This window comes from Arvicola amphibius, chromosome 10 (genome assembly GCF_903992535.2).
Source record: "Arvicola amphibius chromosome 10, mArvAmp1.2, whole genome shotgun sequence".
NCBI lineage: Eukaryota > Metazoa > Chordata > Mammalia > Rodentia > Cricetidae > Arvicola > Arvicola amphibius.
In genome coordinates this window covers 93,887,161-93,909,738 of record NC_052056.1, presented here as the reverse complement: position 1 = coordinate 93,909,738, position 22,578 = coordinate 93,887,161, and the positions used below count along the sequence as shown (strand labels likewise).

General features: G+C 47.7%; 1 protein-coding gene across 5 annotated transcripts in view; it reads left to right on the top strand.

The window, feature by feature from the left end:
- Positions 1-19,403, top strand: part of Styxl1 (serine/threonine/tyrosine interacting like 1) — a 32,043-nt gene extending 12,640 nt beyond the window's left edge. For 4 of the 5 annotated variants that reach the window (XM_038346860.1, XM_038346861.1, XM_038346858.1 and 1 more), the window contains exons 4-9: positions 490-658; positions 11,452-11,597; positions 12,561-12,706; positions 14,315-14,412; positions 15,767-15,879; positions 19,008-19,403. In XM_038346860.1, coding sequence (XP_038202788.1) covers positions 490-658; positions 11,452-11,597; positions 12,561-12,706; positions 14,315-14,412; positions 15,767-15,879; positions 19,008-19,139 — 804 coding nt within the window. In that variant the 3' untranslated portion in view covers positions 19,140-19,403. The remainder of the gene's footprint in view (positions 1-489; positions 659-11,451; positions 11,598-12,560; positions 12,707-14,314; positions 14,413-15,766; positions 15,880-19,007) is intronic. The other variant, XM_038346862.1, reaches the window with a different exon arrangement.
- Positions 19,404-22,578: the final 3,175 nt, after the last annotated feature.

Below are 22,578 nucleotides of genomic sequence, written 5' to 3'. Positions count from 1 at the left end.
GTCAGAAATATGATTAGAGACTAAACAGAAGACCCAAGTCCCTGCCGTCCCATATCCTGCATTTGATCTCATGGTACTCTTGGTGACATTCACTTGCTCGGGACTTCTGCTTCAAGACTCAAGTGGTCTTATCATCTTCACGAATGATTTTGGTTTGGGGTCTACTGCCAACATCTCTCGTTCATCAGCCACAGTGCCTCTGAGGAGCTATGCGTTCAATAATGAACCAACCATTCTGCAGCCAGGCCATCTCCTGTCTAGCCCCCTGCTACTGTCCTTCTTAGTGGACAGTAAGTACTTCTTAGTAGGGGAGACCCCTCTGGGATTCCAGAGATTCTTCCATCTATTAATGGTGTTTCTGGCTCAGGAGTCAGCAAGGGAAGGAGCACAGGACTCCCCCAACTGCTGCCTCAAGCTCCTCTGGGATGTTGTGCAGGGACAGTATACCCAGCTGAGCTCCCCAGCAACAAGTCTGTGTTGTTTCCTCAGAAAGACAACCAGTACCTCATCCCAGAGTCCGTGGACCTGGAGTGCGTGAGATACTGCATCGTGTATGACAGCAACACTAGTTCCCTGGAACTGCGCATCCGGCAGCAATATGAAGAGGAAGAGGAGGAGGAAGAGGAGAAAACAGAGGGCAACAACAACGAGAACACTGGTAATGACACCCCAAGGGAGCTCTTCTTCTTAGTGTTTTGGTCTTTTTGGTGTTGTTTGAGAAAGGGTCTCTTATGTATCCCAGGCTGTCCTGGAGCTCTGTAGACCAGGCTGGCCTCAAGCTCACAGAGATCTGCCTGCCTCTTCCTTCTTAGTGCTGGGCTCACAGACATGTGCAGTCATGCCTGGATCATGCAGTGCTAGGAATGGAGCCCAGAGTTTCAAGCATGCTAGACAAGCACTTTACCAAGGGAGCCACATCCCCAGCCTTCCCAGGTAGGTTTTTGCAGCCATAGGAAGGACAGTGGACAGTGACTATATTCCTTATTTTTGTGTGGCTGTGACCACATTCCTGAGGGAAACAAAGGAGGAAAGAATGAATGATTTCAGTTTTATTTCCATGTGTGTGCACAGGTCTGTGGAGACCAGAGGTCAACCTCAAGTGTCAGTCATCAAGTGCCATCCTCCTTTTTTTCGAGACTGACTTTGCCGGCCTGGAGAGTGCCAAGAAGGCTAGGCTGGTTAGCCAGTGCGATTCAGGGGTCTGCCTGTCCCTGCCTTCCTGGTGCTGGGATTGCAGAAGTGTGCCACTGTGCCTGGCTTTTTCACACAGGCTCTAGGGGTTGAACTCAGGTCCTCAGTTTGCAAGGCTAACAGTTTACCAACTAAGCCATCTCCTGCATACATGCGTACCTCCACACATGCAAAAACATGCACTCACACGTGCATATCACACACACAGGAAAGATAGAAGGAGAGAAAGAGGAGGAGGATGAAGAACAGGAGGAAGAGGACGAAAGAGAAGGTGAAATCACCCACATGCCTGTCAAGTGAGCTCTGTATCTCTGTGCAACAAATTATCCAAAAGTCAGTGGCCCTAAGGGATAATATGCTAATTATCATAGCCTTGGGCCCAGAATTCAGGGGCCACTCAGCAGAAGACCCAGTGTTTCTCTAGAGGTTATAATCCAAGTGTCAGCTGGGGCCAGGTGTGGTAGCACATGTGTGTAATCCCAGCTCTGGGGAGACTGAAGCAGGAGGATTGCTCTGAGTTTCCGGACAGCCTGGGTTGCAAGAGTGAGACCATGTTTCAAATGTAAACAAAACAAAACAAAACAAACAAACAAAAAACTGCTTAGGTAGCAGAGTGCTCACCTAGCATACATGGAGTCCTTGGTCCACCCCAATACCATGTACTGGGTGTGATGGTGCACACTTGGATGTGGAGGCAGGATGAACAGAAACTCAAGGCTGATAGCAGCTACTAGCAAGTTCAGGATCAAAGTAAATAGTGGAGGGGCTGGAGAGATGGCTCAGAGGTTAAGGGCATTGCCTGCTCTTCCAAAGGTCTTGAGTTCAATTCCCAGCAACCACATGGTGGCTCACAACCATCTGCAATGAGGTCTGGTGACCTCTTCTGGCCTGCAGGCATACACACAGACAGAATATTGTATGCATAATAAATAAATAAATAAATATTTTAAAAAACAAAGTAGATAGTGGAGTGTAATGGTAGACACCTTTAATTCCAACACTCAGGAGGCAGAGGCAGGTGGATCTCTGTGAGTTTGAGGCTAGCCTGGTCTACATAACAAGTTCTAGGCCAGCCAGAGCTATATAGTGAAACTTTATCTCAGTAAACAAATAAATAAAATCTGATCAGGCCAACACTCACTACTATGCAAAAAACGGAGTCAGTAGGATGGCTCAGCAGGCAAGTGTACTTGCCCCCAAACTTAACAACTTCAGTTTGATCCCCAGCACCCCATATGGTGGAAGGAGAGAATTTTCTCCTACAAGTTGTCCCCTGACTTCCACATGTGTTTGCGATACATGCACATACATGTACACAGAGAGATGAATAAAGTGATACAAAATTAAAAGACTCCGCAAAAGCACATGTAGTCAGCTCCAAGATACTTCATTAAAAAAATTGAAGCTTTAATCCCAGCACTCGGGAGGCAGAGGCAGGCGGATCTCTGAGTTCGAGACCAGCCTGGTCTACAAGAGCTAGTTCCAGGACAGGCTCTAAAAAAGCTGCAGAGAAACCCTGTCTTGAAAAACCAAAAAAAAAAAAAAAGAAACTGTTGATCATTTTTTCAACCCCATGTTGATGGGATGAGAATGGCTGTTGACACTCCCTGCCACTGGGTGGCACTAAGAGTCCACCTTTAACAACATTGCCATCGAGACTCCAAGTGGTTTTTGACTTGGAAATTTCTTCTTCTATGTGTGGGTTCCTTTGGGCTACAGTTTGTAGGTATTTGCTAGTTTTGAATCAGTCTCTTGTAGCCCAGCTAACCTCCAGTTCACTAACTATATAGCTGAGGATGATCTTGAACTTCTGAAGTTCCTTTCTTTATCTTCTGAGTGCTGGAATTACAGGCATATGCCACCATGTCATATGCAGTGCTAGGGGTGGACCCAGGGCCTTGGGCATGCTAACTAGGCAAGCTCTCTACCAACTGAGCTATGCCCCTAGCCCTTTGTTTGTTTGTTTGTGCATTTTAGGCTGGAGAGATGGCTCAGCTATTTAATAGCATGGACTGCTCTTGCAGAGGACATGAGTTGGAGTCCAAGCATTTATGTAGGGTGGCTCGCAACTACCTGTAATTACAGCTTCAGGGCATCTGACCCTCTAGTGTGTGAGGGCACTCCAGACACACATAATTAAAACTTTTTAGAAATTATCTTTTATGTACATATGGTGTGTGTGTGTGTGTGTGTGTGTGTGTGTGTGTGTGTGTGTAAGTAACATGCTATAGTGTGTGTGGATTCTGCCATGTAGGTCCTAGAGATCAGACTCAGGTTGTCAGGCAGCTTAGCAGCAAGTGCCTTTACTCTCTGAGCCATCTCTTCGGCCCCACCTTTTTTGAGACAGGGTCTCACATAGCCCAGGCTGTCTGCGACATCACTGCAGCTTGAACTTCTGACCCAGTGCTGGACTTGCTGGTGTGTGTGACATGCCCAGCTTGTTCATAGTTTCACCCTGGATCACTAAGGATCGGGGCTGGCGAGGCGGCCCAACAATAAAGGTGCTTGCTACCAAGCCTGACAACCTGAGTTCGATTCCTGGACTCACATGGAGGGAGAGAACCATCTTTCACAAGTTGACCTCTCACCTCCATATACATGCTATGGTAGATGCATGCCTCCCACAAGTAAGTAAATAAGTAAATAAATGACTATAATTTAAAAAACAATATTTTTATTCTATAAGGGGTGGCATTGTGCTATTGAGTTTCTCACTCAAAAGAGACCACAGCCAAATGTAGCATTTCCACTCTAGGCGACTTTCCTCAGTTAAAATATTGATGCCTTTCAGGTTGGACCTGGTGGCACACACTTATAATCCCCAGCATTCAGGAAACAGAATAGGCAGCTCTGTGAGTTCCAGGCCAGCCTGATCTACATAGGGAGTATATAGGCCAGCCAGAGCTATGTAGTGAGACTCTGTCTCAAGAAAAGAAGAAAGAAAACAAAAGTATGCCTTTGTGAAGCAGGGTTCTAGAATGGTACCTTTCAGCCAGGTGTGGCAGTGCACACCTGCCGCCCTACCACTACCAGTAAGTTAAGGCCCAGGGATCAAATTGTTATCCTCCTGCCTTCATCTCTGGAGATGGGATTGCAGGTATGTACCTACATGCCCAGCTGCTATCTTGATAAAACAGTAAGCATGGTAGCTCCTGAAACTGCTTGGTGAAGTAGCTGGGTTCTGTGGCAGTCCCCTGTTATCACTAATGTTGACCCTGTAGTTGTGGACTGTAGGTCTCTAGAGGTGGAGAGGCAGACATCTAGGCTAAAGGTAACAGCCTCATTGTGGCCTGGGACTTCTAGCCCAACTCCCCTGTGGCCTCTGACCCACTAGTCTCTTGCTCAAGAGAGATATGCTGGTGCCCTGTAGCCTACTGTCTGGACGTGGGAACCACTAGCCAGGTCCCATGGGGATGGGGGTGACTTCTGCCTGAACACCTCCCACCATGGTTTACAGACCAAGGTTCATCCTCCAGATAGGTCCCTGTCATTTATGTCCTGATCAGTCCCTTCTGGAAGTGTCCTTGTCTTTGAGAACAGTTCAGTTTATTTAATCGAACTCATTTATTTTTCTTTCCCTAGTTGATTTTCCTTTGAATTTAAGGAGGCCGGAGGATAGCGTTAGGTGTTGATCCTTGGGTGCTCTTCTCCTTCTAAGAAGTTTTGTAAATTATGTTGTTTTTTAGAGTGGCGGTGTCCAGAGCTTGTGTGGGTGTCAGCAGGAGTCAGTTCTCTCCTTCCACCATACAGGTCTCGAGATGGAATTCTGGTCATTTAGCTTGGTGACCATCACCTTTACACACTGAACCATCTTCCTGGCCCCACTTTACTTTTTGAGTCTCTTGTTATGTGTAATTCACCGGTTCAGCTGGGCCGTCCTGCCGTGGAGTTCCAGGGATCTGTCCATTTGCACTGATGGGATCGTTGATGTGATTACCAGCACACACGAGCAAGCCTGGCATTTTTATGTGGATTCTGGGATGGAACTCAGGTTTTCAGGCTTTTGTGATGCTCTCCTGACTGAGCCATCTCCCCAGTCCTGGGAGGTCGGTTTGGAGAACAGAGCCAATGGCCTCTCCTGCTCATGGACTTCAGGGTCTGTAGACCAGTTTTCCTGGGCCAGGGAGGGTTCTTGGCTGAGGCAGGATGGCGCAGACACTCGGTGAAAGCCGTGTGAGGTCTCTCTCCATTAGTGACTTTCGTGCTCCTGCTGTGTCAGAAGAGCTAACAGGACCAACTTAAGAGAGCAGGGACGGGTTCTGGCTCATGGCTCCAGAGGGTGCAGTCTGTAGTCATTGGCATCATGGCCTATCGGAGTGGAGTGGAGGAGGCTGTTCAATTCATGGCCAACCAGAAAGCAGAGAGCAGGGACGAGCATTTATGCTCTGCCAGTTAACCCACCTTGCAGGGAGCCGATTTGCCGGCCACCATCACAAGATGGCGCTGAGCCCCTGCAGGGCCGAGTAAACAACTCCATATTAGGCAAGGCTCTAGACAGAACCTCCCTCAGGCATGACCCGTGTCCACTCTCCCTATATAAGCAGCTGCCGTTTAGTGCTTGGGGCCCTTCGCTTCCTGCTCTCCCAACAACCAAGAGGCTCCAATAAAGCGTGATAGGAGAAGAATCCTTGACTCGGTGGTCGTTCTTCCCTGCTGGCCAGGGGGGTTCGCCGCAACTGGTGCCGGAACCCCGGGACGCCGGGACATCTTTCGGTCACCGGGCGAGGGGCCAAAAAGGATCCAGAACTCCACACGCGGGGCGGCGACGTCGGTAAGCAAGTCTCCAAAAAAAAAATGATGATTGCTGGAGTTGAGCCCTGAAGTGTTCTGCCTAGTTTTTGTGGTAATTGTGATCTGTGTGTTCCTGTGTTGTTTTTGATTGAGCTGCCAGAAGCCTGGTCAAGAGAGTGCCTTTGTTATTGTGACAGCGCCTAGTCAGAATCGAAAGTAAGTCCGTTGTAGATAAAACGGCTTTTCTCTGAGGGGGAAGTAAGACTGCCGTAAATTAAGCGGCTCCCCGGTAGGGCGCCCGTGCATAAGTGCACATTAAGGAAGATTGATAACGGTCGTAAAGGACATTGACCAGAAAGCACCGTGGTTCGCGGTCTCTGGGGATTTCACCTTGCCTTCATGGGAAAAATTAGGACAGGACTTGGAAAGAGCTAAATATGAGGAAAGAATAGGCAACTGCTTACGGGAGGGTGATAATGCAGATCTTGTTAGAAAAGGTAGAGAGGCATTAATGACACACCAGGACAACTTATCAGAATCGGAATCAAAAGGGGGAGACTTGGATAGGCCTAAAAGAAAAAAAAGAAGAGGAAAAAGAAAAAGAAAAGGAAAAAGAAAAAGGATCCAAAAGTTAAGTCCAGGAAAATGGGCCAAAGAGAGCCCTTGGACAGAGAAAAATAAAATATAATAAAATATAATGAAATATAAAATAAAATATAATAAAATATAATAAAATAAAATATAAAATATAATATAATATAATATAATAAAATATAAAATAAAATAATATAATATAATAAAATATATAAAATATAAATATAATATATATAATATAAAAAATATAATCCCCAAGGCCAGGGGATTATTAAAAGGGCTAACAGAAGCCTCAAAGATATTCTAACAAAACAAAAAGGGGGAATAGCAGAAACAGCATCCCCCAGGGATAGAATTGCCTTGGCATTTTTTACATTTAATTTTTTAATTTTTGATGGTCAAGGCCGAACAGCGGCTGATAGACATGCTAACATGACCCCCGAAGATAAGGGAGTATCTGTTATGTGGAAAGATGTGTTGGATAATAAATGGTATGGACCGGATCCAGTCATTGCGGGATCCGGGGGAGCTGTTTGTGTTTTCCCACAGAGTCAAGAAGTCCCTCATTGGGTACCGACACGGCTGACAAGGAGCCTGAGACCAACAGCTGAAGATGAGGGCTGCAACAACATGGATGCTGATCCTGGCAATGAAGACAGCCCTGCTGAACGCGAGTCCAATAACGTTATGGGCGGTAACGAAGGCCTGGCCCATGCCAATGCCTGTTCATGCTAATTCCTCCATATTGCCCATACTGTTTTCCACCTCCTGCGATCTGGAGGCATCCTGTCTGCCTAACTCAGACGCTAAACAGGAGTTGTTTAATGCTACAAAGATAGCCCTAAATGGGACTCTATGCTTCTCCCTTGAGGGGAAGGGATCCTGCATAAGGCTTTTACGCAAGAACTTGACCAATTAGATGGATCCCCTGATGCAGAGTAAAGTTAGGATAGGGTCCCTGGGCGCAGCATTAGCCCAGGTGACTCAGGGTGCCACCTCAGGGTGAGGAGGGCCCAGCAATGCTACCACCTTGGCCATGAGAGTGGAGTCCATGGTACCGTTGGGAGGTGCATCCACTCCTAAAAATGCCACTCGTTTTAGGGCGTCACCAATACCTTTATAATCAGTCTAATCAAGATTCTACTATCTGATCAGGATGGTCCTGGTATCAATGGTTGCTCTCTAATGAAGTAGGAGCCACGGTGGACATCTCAGCCCTGGCGACGCTACAATTAACTAAGACTTGGCTCCTTAATGTTTCTGGTAGCATATCAGAGTCACGGGGCTGGAGAGATGGCTCAGCCGTTAAAGGCTAGGCTCACAACCAAAAATATAAGAGTTCATAGCCATGGTTAATCAGGTACAAACGGCGACCACAATTAACGATGTGGTTTCAAGGACAGCTGATGCATTAGAAACCCAGAATAAAATCAACAATCGTATCCTTTCTGGCATAATAGCTGCCAATCAGAGCATAGATTATGTGCAGACTCGGGTGGATAAATTGACCCGTCTGGTCCAGATCGAATGTGTCTCCTATCAGAAACATGTGTGCATTACTTCTCTTATCTTTAACAATTCCAGGAATGAGTCATGAAGAATTGGGGGACTGGTCGCGGAAAGCAGAGCTGTTTCTCCAGAATCAATTGTTCCAGATCACTATCCTAAATAATACTCGTGTCCAGCCCATCACCCTTAAACAGATTTCTGACTGGCTATACTTCCGCTTTCTCCTTTTTTAAGGAATGGGTGGTGGTTGGGATATTTCTGGCATGCTGTCTGGGAGGATGCATGGTCTGCTTGTGGCTGATTTGCCGTCTTCGAGCCCAAACGAATAGAGATAAGGTTGCTGTCCTACAGGCCTTAGCTGCCTTGGAGTGTGGTGACTCTCCCCAAATATGGTTATCGGTTCTTAAGAACCAGTAGGCATTTGTCTGTCCTGCATAGCCTTTGCACCCCTGTAGGGCTTGTTCCCATTGCACCAGGGAAGGTATGCTGAGACAACGCTTGAGGTACTGCCTTTGCACCTCCTAGGGGTTTGTCCCATTGCACAGGAGAAGGAGTACCACGAGCCTGGGCCTCCCTTGATCGGCCCCCACATCATGAGGTGGGAGCCAGAACGGGAATAAGACCCCTTGTTGCCTACTTTGCTATAAAAACTAAAAGGGGGAACTGCAGGGAGCCGATTTGCCGGCCACCATCACAAGATGGCGCTGAGCCCCTGCAGGGCCGAGTAAACAACTCCATATTAGGCAAGGCTCTAGACAGAACCTCCCTCAGGCATGACCCGTGTCCACTCTCCCTATATAAGCAGCTGCCGTTTGGTGCTGGGGGCCCCTCGCTTCCTGCTCTCCCAACAACCAAGAGGCTCCAATAAAGCGTGATAGGAGAAGAATCCTTGACTCGGTGGTCGTTCTTCCCTGCTGGCCAGGGGGGTTCGCCGCACCACCTCACGTGTGTGTGCACGTAGGGGATGGACACGCGTGCTGTGATGTGCATGTGAAAGTCAGAGGACAGTGGGCAGGAGTTGGTTCTCTCCCACCCTGTGGCTTCCAGAGGTGGAATTCAGGTCCTCTGGTTTGGCAGCAAACACCTGGACCCTCTGCATCTCACTGACCCTCCATTTCCTCTTTTTGTCTGTCCCAGCACCCAGCCCATGGAATGGTGCCACCACACTCACGATAGATCTTCCGTCCTCGGGTGATTCTTCCTGGAAACACCCTCACATTTGCATCCATCGATGTCTCCGCAGTGTCCAGACAAGTGGATGATGAATATTAATTGTTGTATATTCAGGAAAGAGTTGAAGGTCTAAATTTATATCAGACCATCAAAAGAGGATCAGTGAGATGACCCTGGGACCCACATGGTAGAAGAAGGGAATAGACTCTTGCTACATGACTGATTTCCACATATGACACATTTACTTCTCTCTGTAGCCAGGCACAGTGACACACTCAGGAGGCTGAGTCAGGAGGATAATGAAGTTAATGAGTTCCAGGCAGACTGAGCTACATAGACCTCATCTCACAAACAAGACCAAACTACAAGAGGATGTTACTTCACAGTCTCTAGGGTGGGCATAATAAAAAAGACAGATAATAACAAATGTTGATGAGAATGTGGAGACACCAGAACCGTTATACACCACTGAACACAGTGTAAAAGGGCCTGGGACAGTGGTTCATGACTGGCCACAGTTTCAAAGGCAAATCTGGGCTCTGTAGTGAGTTCTCGGCAGAGCTCTGCTTCAGAGGAGACCCCAACTCAGAAAACAAAATTAAATCAGAGTCAGGAAAACAGTAGAAAGTGCTATGAACAAACCCACAAGCTGAGCTCCATCTCTGGATCCCAAAATGGGGCAGGAGAGAGCCAACTCCTAAAGCTTGGCTTTTCATCTCCATGTGTACACTGTAGCACATGTGCAGGCCTGCACACACACACACACACATACACACATGCACACATGCATGCACACACACCATTAAAAAGAAAATAAATCTTATAAAAATTAAAAACTAAGCCAAATCCAGACACTTGTGTCACACACCTTCAGTCCCAGCACTCGGGACACAGAGGCAGGCGGATCTCTGTGAGTTGGAGGTCAGCCTGGTCTACAGAATGAGTTCCAGGACAGCCAGGGCTACACAGAAAAACCCTGTCTTGAAAAACAAAACAAAACAAAACAAAACAAACCAACAGCAACAACAAAACTAACCTGAACAAAACACAAGTATAAGAACAGAATATAAAAAGGTCTAGTGTAAAGAAAGCAATGGTGGGGCTGGAGAGATGGCTCAGTGGTTAAGAGCATTGCCTGCTCTTCCAAAGGTCTTGAGTTCAATTCCCAGCAACCACATGGTGGCTCACAACCATCTGTAATGAGGTCTGGTGCCCCCTTCTGGCCTGCAGACATATACACAGACAGAATATTGTATACATAATAAATAATTAAAAAAAAGAAAACAATGGTGATTCCTCAGAGGGTTAGGGTATATACTCCAAGGGAATGAGAGCACACCACACAAAGGCTTGTACCTTGTTCATAATAGCCCACAGTGGGAACAGCACAGATGGCTTTTTTGTTTTGTTTTGTTTTTGATTTTTGAGACAGGATTTCTCATATAGCCCTGGATGTCCTGGAACTTGCTCTGTAGACCAGGCTGGCCTCAAACTCAGATCCACCTGCCTCTGCCTTCTGAGTGTTGGGATTAAAGGTGTGCACCACCACTGCCTGACCTCAGTACAGATGTCTTAATAAGCCAATGAATGGATGAAACAAAATGCAGTACATCCACAGAATGGAATATTATTCAGTTATAACAAAGTATCATTGTTTAAGCACACATATTGCTCTCATAGAGGACCTGAGTTCAGTTCCCAGAACCTGTGTCGGGTGGCTCACAACCACTTGTAACTCCAGATCCTGGGGATCAGGTGCCCTCTACTGGCTTCCATGGGTACCTGCACTCGTGTGCCTAAACCCACAAACACACACATATATACATAATTAAAAATAATCAATAATCCAAGACTGGAGAGATGACTCAGTGATTAAGAGCACTGGTTGCTCTTTCCAGAGGACCTGGGTTTGATTCCCAGCACCCAAATACTTGCTCACACTGTCTATAACTCCAGTTCCTGAGGATCCCTTGCCCTGTTCTGACTTTTGCAGGCACTGCACACATGTGGTACGCAGACATGCATGCAGGTGAAACACCCATAAACCCATAAACAATTTAAAAATTTTTAAAAACAAGTAAGATTCCATTTATAACTTTCTTCTCTATACTTGACTCAGGTATTGTTTCCTAATTTTATTTGATGTGCTCCTTTACTTGGATTTCTAAGTAATTGGTTTTTAGATGGAAGTGCTATCCATTCTAACACTAAATGCTAAAACACCTTGTATATCTCTTTGGTCCCCACCTGTAGAACTCTTACCTGGACCTGCTGTGGAATTTGGACAGATTCTCACCCTCTTTACCCGCCAACCTGTCTATGTCCTCAGAGGAGGCTACGAGTGCTTCTCTGGCCTGTACCACTTCTTCCGGACCCAGAAGATCATCTGGATGCCCCAGGTGAGGCAAGAGGATGAGCATTCACTACCAGGAAGTGAGGCTGGAGACTGACAGGTAAGCGGAGGCAGAAAGAGAGAAGATAGGGAGAGAGGACATAGGAGAAAGGGGAGAGTGGAGAAATGAGCCCGGAACAACTGGGGAGTTCAGTCCATAATGACAAATTCAGAGTTAACACATTATGGAGAGGCCAAGCATGAGGAGCTAGAGAGGGTGTGGTTTTGGGGGGCAGTATGTTAAATCAGACAGTGCCAGAGTTGACTCTGAAATGTTCTCCATAGCCTTGAACAGTTTTCCCCAGTCAGAATCCCTCCTAGACAGTCACAAAGCCTTTAGGAGATGAAGTCCAGCAGGTGGAAGTAGGTCCTGGGGTGGGCAGCTTTCCTTACTGCCATAAACAGGACCCCACCACTGCGGCTTCCCCACTATGATGGATTAAAATCTCTCTAAAACTGAGAGTCATGATAAACCTTTTCTTTTCTAGTCTTTTTTTCTGATTACATTTGTTTGTGTTGTGCTCTGTGTGTGTACATGAGTGCTTACAAGTGCCGTGATGCACATTTAGAAATCAGATTGTCTTCTTTAAACATGTGGGGCACAAGGATTAAATTCAAGTTGCTTGGCAGCAGGCACCAACCTCAACTGGACAAGTTTTGGGCTACAGATTGTCAGTGCCAACCCTTGTGTGCATGACCAGATACAAACCGGTACCATGAGGGCACGGGGTGTCAGTGTGGAGACTCGTTCATGTACTGTGATGCTGTGGGTCAGTCCTTGTTTACACCCCAGCCTCGTACTTTTTATGGGAGGTATTTGTTGTCGATGTATTTGAAACTCAAGCTCCCGTCTCCTTCACTGCTCTGGGGCTGCCCTTCTGAGGTCACCTTCAGAGCTACCCCTCCAGGGATGGACCTCCCCTTCTCTTCTGTGGTGTACCTGCGGCAGCCTTCTTCCTCCCCCTTCCAGGAACTGGATGCCTTCCAGCCATACCCTGCTGAGATAATTCCAGGCAAGATCTTCCTGGGCAAATTCAGTCAAGCCTGCAATGCTAAGATTCACAAGGATTTGAAAATTAAAGCCCATGTCAATGTTTCCATGGAGGCAACACCCTAGTAAGTAAAGGTGATACGTGTGTGTGTCTGTGTGTGTGCACGCGTGCGCGCACACATGCATGGGCCTATGCATATGGGGACCATGGGTTGATGTTGGGTGCCTTCCTCTGCCAGTCTCTATTTATTTATTTGCTTTCAGATTTTTGAGATAGGGTTTCTTTGTGTAGTACTTGCTGTGTACACCATGCTGACCTCGAACTCACAGAGATCCTCTGCCTCCTGAATGCTGAGGTTAAAGACGTGAGCCACCACTGTCAAGCTCTCCACTGAGGTGTATCTGAGGAGTATCTGTCTCGGTGCCCCCAGCCCTAGATTTACAGACGTGTGCCCCTATTAACCCAGCTTTTTATGCAGATGCTGGGGATTGTAACACAGGTCCTCACACTTGTGCAGTAGGCATTTTGCTGGCTGGGTCTCCCCAGCTCATGGTTTTTATTTTAGGGTAAGAGTCATTAATTTATATATGTTTCCTACTGCCATAGTTTGTTGTGGCTGTTTTTTCCTTCATTATTAGAGATTAAACCCAGATCTCTCACACACTGGACAAATGTTCTTCTTTTGAGCCAGTCCCATTCCTTCACTGGAAAATTCCAGCAGAATGCGCTCTACCACTGAGCTACACCCCAGTCCCTCACTGGGGGATTCTAGGCAGGTGCTCTACCACTGAGCCACACCCCAGCCCCTCACTGGGGGATTCTAGGCAGGGGCTCTACCACTAAGCCACACCCCAGCCCCTCACTGGGGGGTTCTTGGCAGGTGTCTTCTGTCAGGCATTCTCTCTGTGTATGTGCATGTGTGTTACTGTACGCACAGGCCAGATGACGACCTCCAGTGTCATTCTGCAGGAACTGTCCACATATTTTAAAAGACAGGGCCTCTTACTAGCCTAGAATTCACCAAGTAGGCTAAACCGGCTAGCCAATGAGGCCAGGAATCCATTTGCCTCCACTTCCCAGTGCTGGGATTACAAGTGCAGGCCACCAAACCTGCTTTTTCTATGGGGACTGGGGAATCAAATTCATGTCCTGATGTTTGCCTAGCAAGCCCTGTATCAACTGAGCCATCTCCCCAGCCCCCAGGTAATGTTTCTACTACTCCCTATCATCCTTGTGTCAGCTCCCAATCATTCCCTTGTGGTTTCTGTGCTGTGGACAAGGGACACCAGTGGGGCTGGCTGACTTTTTCTGGGGTGATGTCCAGAAAGCAGCATCTCTTTACCCCAGGTAGGACACTGATGACAGACTAAAAACAAGGACACCGAAGTTCAGCATAGAGAACCAGTGAGTTTACTGTGGCTTCTTAACAGGTGCATGTGTAGGGAGATTACGACTCACAGGGAGCTGAGTCAGGATTCATGATAGCTGTGACTAAGACAGCTCCTCAGGCCAGAGAGTCCCCTCTCACCTGCACTTGTTACTGCCCATATAGCTTGGGGATGGGCCTTGTGAACCTTGTAAGTTTCAGAAAGTTGCTGGGGTTTGCAGGTTTCTCAGTTCCTGAGACTTGGAAGTTTCCTTTATTTTTTGAGTCTTAAGAAGTCTCCCTTCTGGAAGGAATGGTCCAACCAAGCAGGAAATGGATACTTAACACCACGCTGCCTTCCTTCAGTTTTGTAGGCGATGCAGACAAACTCTTGCATATCAAGATTGAGGATACTTCATATTCCAGCCTTTTCAGCTCTTTCCGTCACATCTGTCACTTCATGGGTAAGGAAAACTTCCAGATGGGGAGCACCCTTTTTGTGCTCACAAGTCTATCCCAGGACTTGGGGAAGTACAAAATCTAGCGCATCCAGCTGCTCCAAAGCCCCCAGTTGTGTGCAGTGAGCAGCTGAGGGGCGGCATCCAGTGGCAGCACCACACGACGCCTGCTTGTCCTGCTCTTCCCTCAGCTGCACGGCCATGTCCTGCTGAGCCAGTCCTACAGTGAAGATACTGGCCAAACATGGGTGCACCATGTTTTGGGTGCCTGCTTCTCTGTGGTGTCTGGGACCTCAGAAATGCTTTTTTTTTTCTATTTCTGTGTTCAGTGCTAGTCAGTAGAGTCGGGTAAGGGACTGTCTTAGTTAGGGTTACTATTGCTGTGAAGAGACACCATGACCATGGCAACTCTAGTAACGAAAACATCTAATTGGGGTAGCTCGCTTCCTGTTTCAGAGGTTCACTCCATTATCATCATGATGGGGAGCACAGCGGTGTGTAGCCCAACATGATGCTGGAACTGAGAGTCCTTACAGCTTGATAGGCAGGCAACAGGAAGTCAACTGGCACACTGGGCAGTATCCCTCAAAGCCTGCCCCCACAGTGACACACTTCCTCTAACGAGGTCATACCCACTCCAAGAAGGCCACACATCCTAATAGTGCCACTCCTTATGAGACTGTGGGGGCCACTTACATTCAAGCTGCCACAGGGGAGGAAGATAACCCAAACCATCCAGCTCTGATTCCCATCGTCCTTCATGTGTCGTCTTGGCTCTGCTCTGACTTCCTACTTGGCATAGCAATGCTCTTCAGCTGCTTAACACAACAAGGGCAGATCTTTCTATTAGACCCAAGGCTCAGAGCTGACCAGGAAAACCAAGATTTCTGGTAGAGCAAGGCTGAGTTGGGTCAGGAGTCTTGGCTGCCAGCATGGCACCAACTTGGCCCCCAGCCCAAGCTGCTGCTTGGATGGCTGGGAGTAGAGGAGTAGTAGCCTCCTCCACCCCTTATTTGTCCAGCAGTTCACCACTTTCACCTTCTATTTTTTTCGACTTTAAGAATGCAACCAGGGTGGAACATATGCTAGGTAAGTGCTCTACCTCTAAGCCACACCCCAGCCCCTCACTGGGGGATTCTAGGATACCCTCACCCTGTCCTCTTTTTATCTTTTACTTTGACAGCATCTCCCTGGGTTCTTAGGCTGGCCTTAAACTTTCAATCTTTCTTCTTCTTTTTAGCCTCTGAACATCTAGATTCCAGGCCTGCACTGCTAGGCTGGCAAGGCTGGTCTCTTGATGGCCACTGAGGTCCCCAGGGAAGAGTGCCATGCACAGCCCTCTTGCTTCCTTCCTTTGCAGAACTTCACCTCCGGCTCCGCTCTGTCATCCTGGTCTTTTCCACCCAGGGCATCAGTCGCAGCAGTGCTGCTGTGGTGGCCTTCCTCATGCATTATAATGAGGAGACCTTGAAGGTATGTGTTGTGGGGCTGGTACTGGTGCTCAGTTGGTAGAGTACTCACCTGGCTTGCAAAAGGCTCTGGGTCCAAGCCAGGCATGGTAATTTATACCTTTAATCCCAGCACTCAAGAGGCATAGGCCGGTAGAGGTCTGTGAGTCTGAGGCTAGTCTGGTCTACAAAGTGAATCCCGGGACAGCCAGGGCCATACATTGAGATCCTGTCTCAAACAGACAAAGGCTGTAGGTTCAGTCCCCATCAACACTTAAAGAGAGTATATTGGAGCAGGCCTGTAATCTTGGGACTATGACTAGAGAGGGAGGCAGGAGAATCAGTCGTTCAAGGTCTTTTTCAATTAAGGAGCAAGTTTGAGGCTACCCTGGCTACATGATATCCTGTCTTTAAAAAGTATATGTTCTTCTGGGTGGTGTGGCACATGCCTTTAGTCACAGCACTTGGGAGGGAGAGGCAGGTGGATCTCTGTGAATTCAAGGCCAGCCTGGTCTACAGAGTGAATTCTAGGACAGCCAGGGATACATAGAGAAGCCCTGTCTCGAAAAACAAAAACAAAACAAACAATAAGTATTGTTCCATGGGCCATAAATATCCTATGATGGGGTCCGAGCTGGATCTGGGCATACTTAGGACAGGAGCACTACCATAAGGTCTTAGTTTTAACAGGGAGGAGAACTCCAAAGCTTGGATGTTACCCAGCTCACAGCACTCAAGAGTAAGGACTAGCAGCTTCAGGCTGTCGGGCTCAGCCAGTCTGGGTTCGGGATGACAGCCAACTGTATGGCCCTTGTCTTAGTCATTTATTTGTTTGTTCTTTAGATTTATTTTTAGATTATTATTTGTATTATTATTATTAGATTTATTATTTAGATTTATTTTATCTTTAACTCTCTCTGTCTCTTTCTCTGTGTATCAGATCCTCTGGAGGTGGAGTTATAAACAGCCTTGTGCAACCCAGCATGGGTGCCAGGAACTCAGCTCCAGCCCTCTGTAAGAGCAGCCTAGGCTGTTTTTAGTTGGGGAGCAGTTTCTTCAGCCCCTAGTTTCTTCTTTTGTTGTAACAAAATACTCCACAAAATCAGTTTAAGGGAGAAAGGGTTAATTCTAGCCCACAGTTCTAGGTCATAATCCACAATCATGGGGGGGAGAGGGTTTAAGGCAGCAGGAACTTGAAACAGCTGGCCACATTGTATCACTGTCAGGAGGTGTGGAGTGATGGCTGCAGCTGAACTCAGTGATGCATGAATACTGCAGCTCTGTTCAGTGGTGCATGCATACTGCATCTCTTTTTGGTGATGCATGCATACTGTAGCTCTGCTCACTGTTGAATGCATACTGCATCTCTGCTCGGTGATGTATGCATACTGCAGTTCTGCTTGGTGATGCATGCATGCTGTAGCTCTGCTCACTGTTGAATGCATAGCTGACCTCCCAAGTGTGCAGTGATGTGCACTCCCCATATATAGCATGTAACTGACCTCCCAAGTGTGCAGTGGCATGTGTACCCCCCCATACCTAGCATGCACACACATGATAATAACAAATATGTTTATTTTTGTTTTTTTAAAATTTGCTTATTTTTATTTTATGTGCACTGGTGTTTCTCTGTGTGTCTATGTACAACATGCATGCAGTACCTATGGAGACCAAAAGGGGAGTCAGATCCTCTGGAACTGGAGTTCTGCCCACTGTGAGCTACCATATGAGCCCTGGGAATTGAACCTGGGTCCTTTGGAAGAGCAGCAATTGCAGCAGCAACTTTGGAGCCATCCCTCTAGCTGGCATTCAGTAGTTTGTTTGTTTTGTTTTAGATAGGGTTCACTGCATCACACAGATTTTGCTACATAGTTCATGGTGGGCCTGGAACTCATTAATAACCTAGGCCCAGCTGTAACTGGCTGTAGAATTCAGGCTTACAGAGAACTCATAATCCTCCTTCCTGTCCTGGCTTCCTGCGTGCTGGGGTTATAACTGTATTCTACTGGCATGTCCCTTTTAATTCTTTTTTATGTAATGGCGTGTTCACAGTGACCCTGCAGCTTAAATACCACTATGCTCCCCAGCTTCTTTCAGGTGTGGTAGGTCTGGGTGCTCTCTCTAGGGCTGCGCAGCTACATATAGCACAGCAGGGACCCAAGGCCCCAGGCTCAGGCACAGCACCCACACACTCTCCACGGGGCCCCATGGTAACAGGAAGAACACGGATGGCCTCGCTGACCCTCACCAAGTGTGCCCTGGCAGGTGCTGCACACTTCCAGTCCAGAGGAGACAGGCTGAGACCCTTTTGCCTGTGAGAGTCCCAGCACATGTGTTATGAGCTGAGGTGTGTAATGGGTTTAGGGGGCCAGCACCCTGCCAATTAAGCCGCACCCCCATACTTAATGACTTATAAATATGTACTTTAGCAGTGAGTACATTCAGGTTGTAAAACCAGCTTGTAAACGTTTACTTCTTGCAGAACTGGTCTTCTGTGCCTAGTGATTGACAGCCTCCTGTTCTCTCCTAATCCCAGCCTCTGGCACCTCTGCTTTATTTACTGAGTCCAGTTTATCTGCATTCAATACTTACATAATTTATAATTTCCTTTTGTGTGTATGTGCACGTGTTATTGTGCATGAGGGTGTGTGTAGGTGCCTATGAGTGTGTGCACAGGTGTGTAGGTGTATGTGAGTGTGTGTCGGGAATCGTAGGACAGCTTCAGCTATCACTCCTCAGGCATCATCCACCTTTGATTTTCTTGGAGACAAGTTCTTTCATTGGCCTGGTATTCTCTCTCTCTCTCTCTCTCTCTCTCTCTCTCTCTCTCTCTCTCTCTCTCTCTCTCTCTCTCTCTCCTCCACAATTAGGCTAGACTAGCAGGCCATTGAGCTTCAGGGATCCCGTCTCCACGTCACTGCACCAGGATTGCAAGTGTGCCACCGCAGACAGCGTTTTTACATGGCTCCTCCTGCCTGCCTGGGAAATACCCTACCACATGAGCTATCGCCCTAGCTCCGTACCAGCGTCTTATCTTAAACTGTCATGTGGGCTTCTGGGGAGATGTCTCCTGATCCCACTGAGCTGGTTGTGATCTGGTCTAGAAGGGTCCCACCACCTGTCCTGAAATCTTCCTTATCTCTACATTCACAGAGGTCCTGGGCCCACGTGAAGAAATGCAAAAACAACATGCGTCCGAATCGGGGCTTGGTGGCGCAGCTGCTGGAGTGGGAGAAAACTATCCATGGGGAATATATGACAGATATCTCTGATCCCATCTACTGACCTTCACCTGCAACCTACCAGGGCACTGAGGAACCTTGTTTGGGACTTTTAGTGGGTTGTGGGGATTGGGTACGCATTTGGAATGGTCCAGAAAAAGACCTTTGCATCCTGAAGTTTCTTGTCTGTGTCTTAAGGCTGATTCTCTTTTGTTTCCCCTAATACTGGAGATTGAACCTAGAGCAGTGATTCTCAACCTTCCTCACGTTACGACCCTTTGACAGTTCTCATGTGTGACTCCCAACCATAAAATTATTTTCATCGCTACTTCATGACTAATTTTGCTACCATTAGAATCATAACGTAAATATCCATGTACTCCAGTGGTCGTAGCGACAGCTGTGAAAGGGTCAGTCCAGCCATAGGAAGAGAGCACTGACGCAGAGCCTCATACATGTTAGGCAAGTCTTTTGTTTTTCCCCAAGACAGGGTTCCTCTGTGTAGCCTCTGTCCGGGGACTCCTCCTGTCGACCAGACTAGCTTCTGACTCACAGAGATCCACTGCCTCCACCTCCTGACTGCTGGGATTAAAGGCACGCACCACCACTGCCCCGCAAGCCTTTTATTTTTTTGAGACAAGGCATCATGTAGACTGGGATGGCCTCAAACTCCGTGTAGCTGAAGAGGACTCTAACCCATGCTCTTGTGGCCTTCGCCTCCCCAGTGGTGAGATTACAGTGTGTACCACTGTTTAGTTTGTGTGTCGCTGGGGGTGAACCCAGGGCTTCCTGTACACAAGCCACACCCCCAGTCCTGCACTGGCTCTTTCTAATCCATTACACACACACACACACACACACACACACACACACCTTTAAACATGTATTTTAGATTTATTTTTAATTTTATGTGCATAGATGTTTTGCCTGCATGTATGTCTATGACCATGTGTATGCCTGGCTCCTACAGAAGTAAAAAACAGGCATTAGATGCCCTGGAACTGGAGTTAAAGACAGTTGCTAGCCACCATGTGGATGCTGGGAACCAAACCTGATCCTCTGGAAGGACAACCAATGCTCTTAACCACTGAGCCATCACTTCATTTTAAGAACTGGGGTCTGCCAGGTGGTGGCGCATGCCTTTAATCCCAGCACTCAGGAGGCAAAGGCAGGAGGATCTCTGTGAGTTCGAGGCCAGCCTAGTCTACAAGAGCTAGTTCCAGGACAAGCACCAAAGCTACAGAAAAACCCTGTCTCCAAAAACAAAAAACAAACAATCAAACAAAAAAACTGAGGTCTCACCTGGTGGTAGTGGCGCATGACTTTAATCCCAGCACTCAGAAGACAGAGGCAGGTGGATCTCTGAGTTTGAGTCCAGCCTGGTCTACAGAGTGAGTTCTAGGACAGCCAGGGCTACACGAACAACAACAAAAGTAAAAGAACTGAGGTCTCATTACATACCCCTGGTTGCCCTTAGCCTTGCCATTTTCCTGTGTTCATCTCCTGAGTGCTGAGATTACAGGTGTGTTCTAACATGACCAGCCTTCTTAGGCTCTGGTTCAATTAACAGAGCAGATGCACTCTTTCTTCTGGCTCCTCAGGAACCCCCACACCTGGAGGCAAGCTGTGCCCCCCCAACTATACTTCTGGGGCTGCCTCTGGCTGGAGCTGCTGTTGAACGTATTGGTGACTTGCACTCTTTGGAGGTCACCTGGGATGTTGCAGAGCATCACAGTGTCCACCCCAGGGTGGAGATCCTCCAGCTCAGACTTAGGGATTCTCCTGACTTCAGTGTCCCCAGAATGGAGGGTCTTTGCCTAATGCTCAGAGCCAGCATTCTGACCACTGCCTCCAGATCACTGGGTATAAATTCTATTCCCAACTCATTACGAAGGAGACATGTTGGACCTCTTATCACCCAGTCCCAGGTTTCTGGAAATTGTATGTCCCGTTTTTCTTCTTTTCTTTTTGTTGCAGACAGGGTTTCATGTAGCCCAGGCTAGCCTGGGCAACTAACTATGTAGCTGAGGATAACACTGAACTTCTGATCCTCTTGCTTCTTCTTCTCAAGTGCTGGAAATACAGGCATGTGCCACCACACAAATCAAACCCAGGGCTTCCTGCATGACTCAGGTCCCTAAAATTCCACAAGTCTTCAGATGTGTGTGTGTGTGTGTGTGGTTTTTAAAATATATTTATGGGCATCTTTTACCTGCATATATGTCTGTGCATCACATATATGCCTGGTACCTGTGGAGGCCAGAAGTGAGTGAGTTTGAGGATCAGATCCCTTGGGACTGGAGTTAGAGATGGTTGTGAACCACCTCGTGGGTGCTGGGCACCGAACTCAGGTCCTCTGGAAGAACTGCTCTTCACCACTAAGCCATCCTAAAGTATTTTACATCTGCATATGTAGGGATTCCTTGACACTTGTGTGGAGAACAGAGACTTTGTTGAAACCGATTCTTTCCATAATGTGGGTCTGAGGGTTGAATTTGGGTCATCAGGCTTGCACCAGGCACCTTTACCTGCTGAGCCATCTCACAGGCTCAGATTCCACAAGTCCTGAAGGGAGTTGCCCAAATCACTTCCCCAGACTCACGGATCACTAGGGGCCTGATGGGTAATGTGTAGGGAGTCAGTTATTTAAGACAGCATCCCTAAATTGGGTGGTGGTGGCACCGGCCTTTAATCCCAGCACTCAGGAGGCAGAGGCAGGAGGATCTCTGTGAGTTTGAGGAGAGGCCAGCCTGGTCTACAAGCAAGAGCTAGTTCCAGGACAGGTACCAAAGTTACAGAGAAACCCTGTCTCCCAAAACCAAATGAGAGAGAGAGAGAGAGAGAGAGAGAGAGAGAGAGAGAGAGAGAGAGAGAGAGAGAGAGAGAGAGAGAGAGAGAGAGAGAGAGAGAAACACCCCCAGTTGAAAGGTGGTGGCACACACCTAATCCCAGCACTCGGGAGGCAGAGGCAGGTGGATCTCTGTGAGTTTGAGACCAGCTTTGTCTACAGAGCGAGTTCCAGGATAGCTAGGGCTACCCACAGTGAAACCCTGTCTCGAAACAAACGAAAAAAAGAAGGAAAACACCCACAGCTACCACCTGCCACCTAGAACTTTCCACAGAGAGCCATGAGTGGTAGGTGTCCCCTGATGAGGATGAGCTGGAACTTCTGATCCTTCTGTCCGCACCTCCCAAGTGCGGGGATCACAGGCAGGCGTCTCCGCATCCGATTTATCACGTGGTGCTGGGGATTGAACTCAGTGTTTCCTGCGTGCTAAGCAAACCCTCTACAGACTCAGCTCTAGACCCACTGGTAAGTCTTCAGCAGGGATGCGGTGGGGAGTTAGGTTTTGTATTTTAGAAGCAGCCTACATGTTGTATGAAGGGCATGGGAGGTGAGTACGTTGGACCCTGGAAAAGGGAATCTCTAAAATATTGAGACTGTGAGACAAGGGCTGTCCCTGGAGAGGGGCAGCTTCTCAAGGACAAAAGTGTGTGAAGCA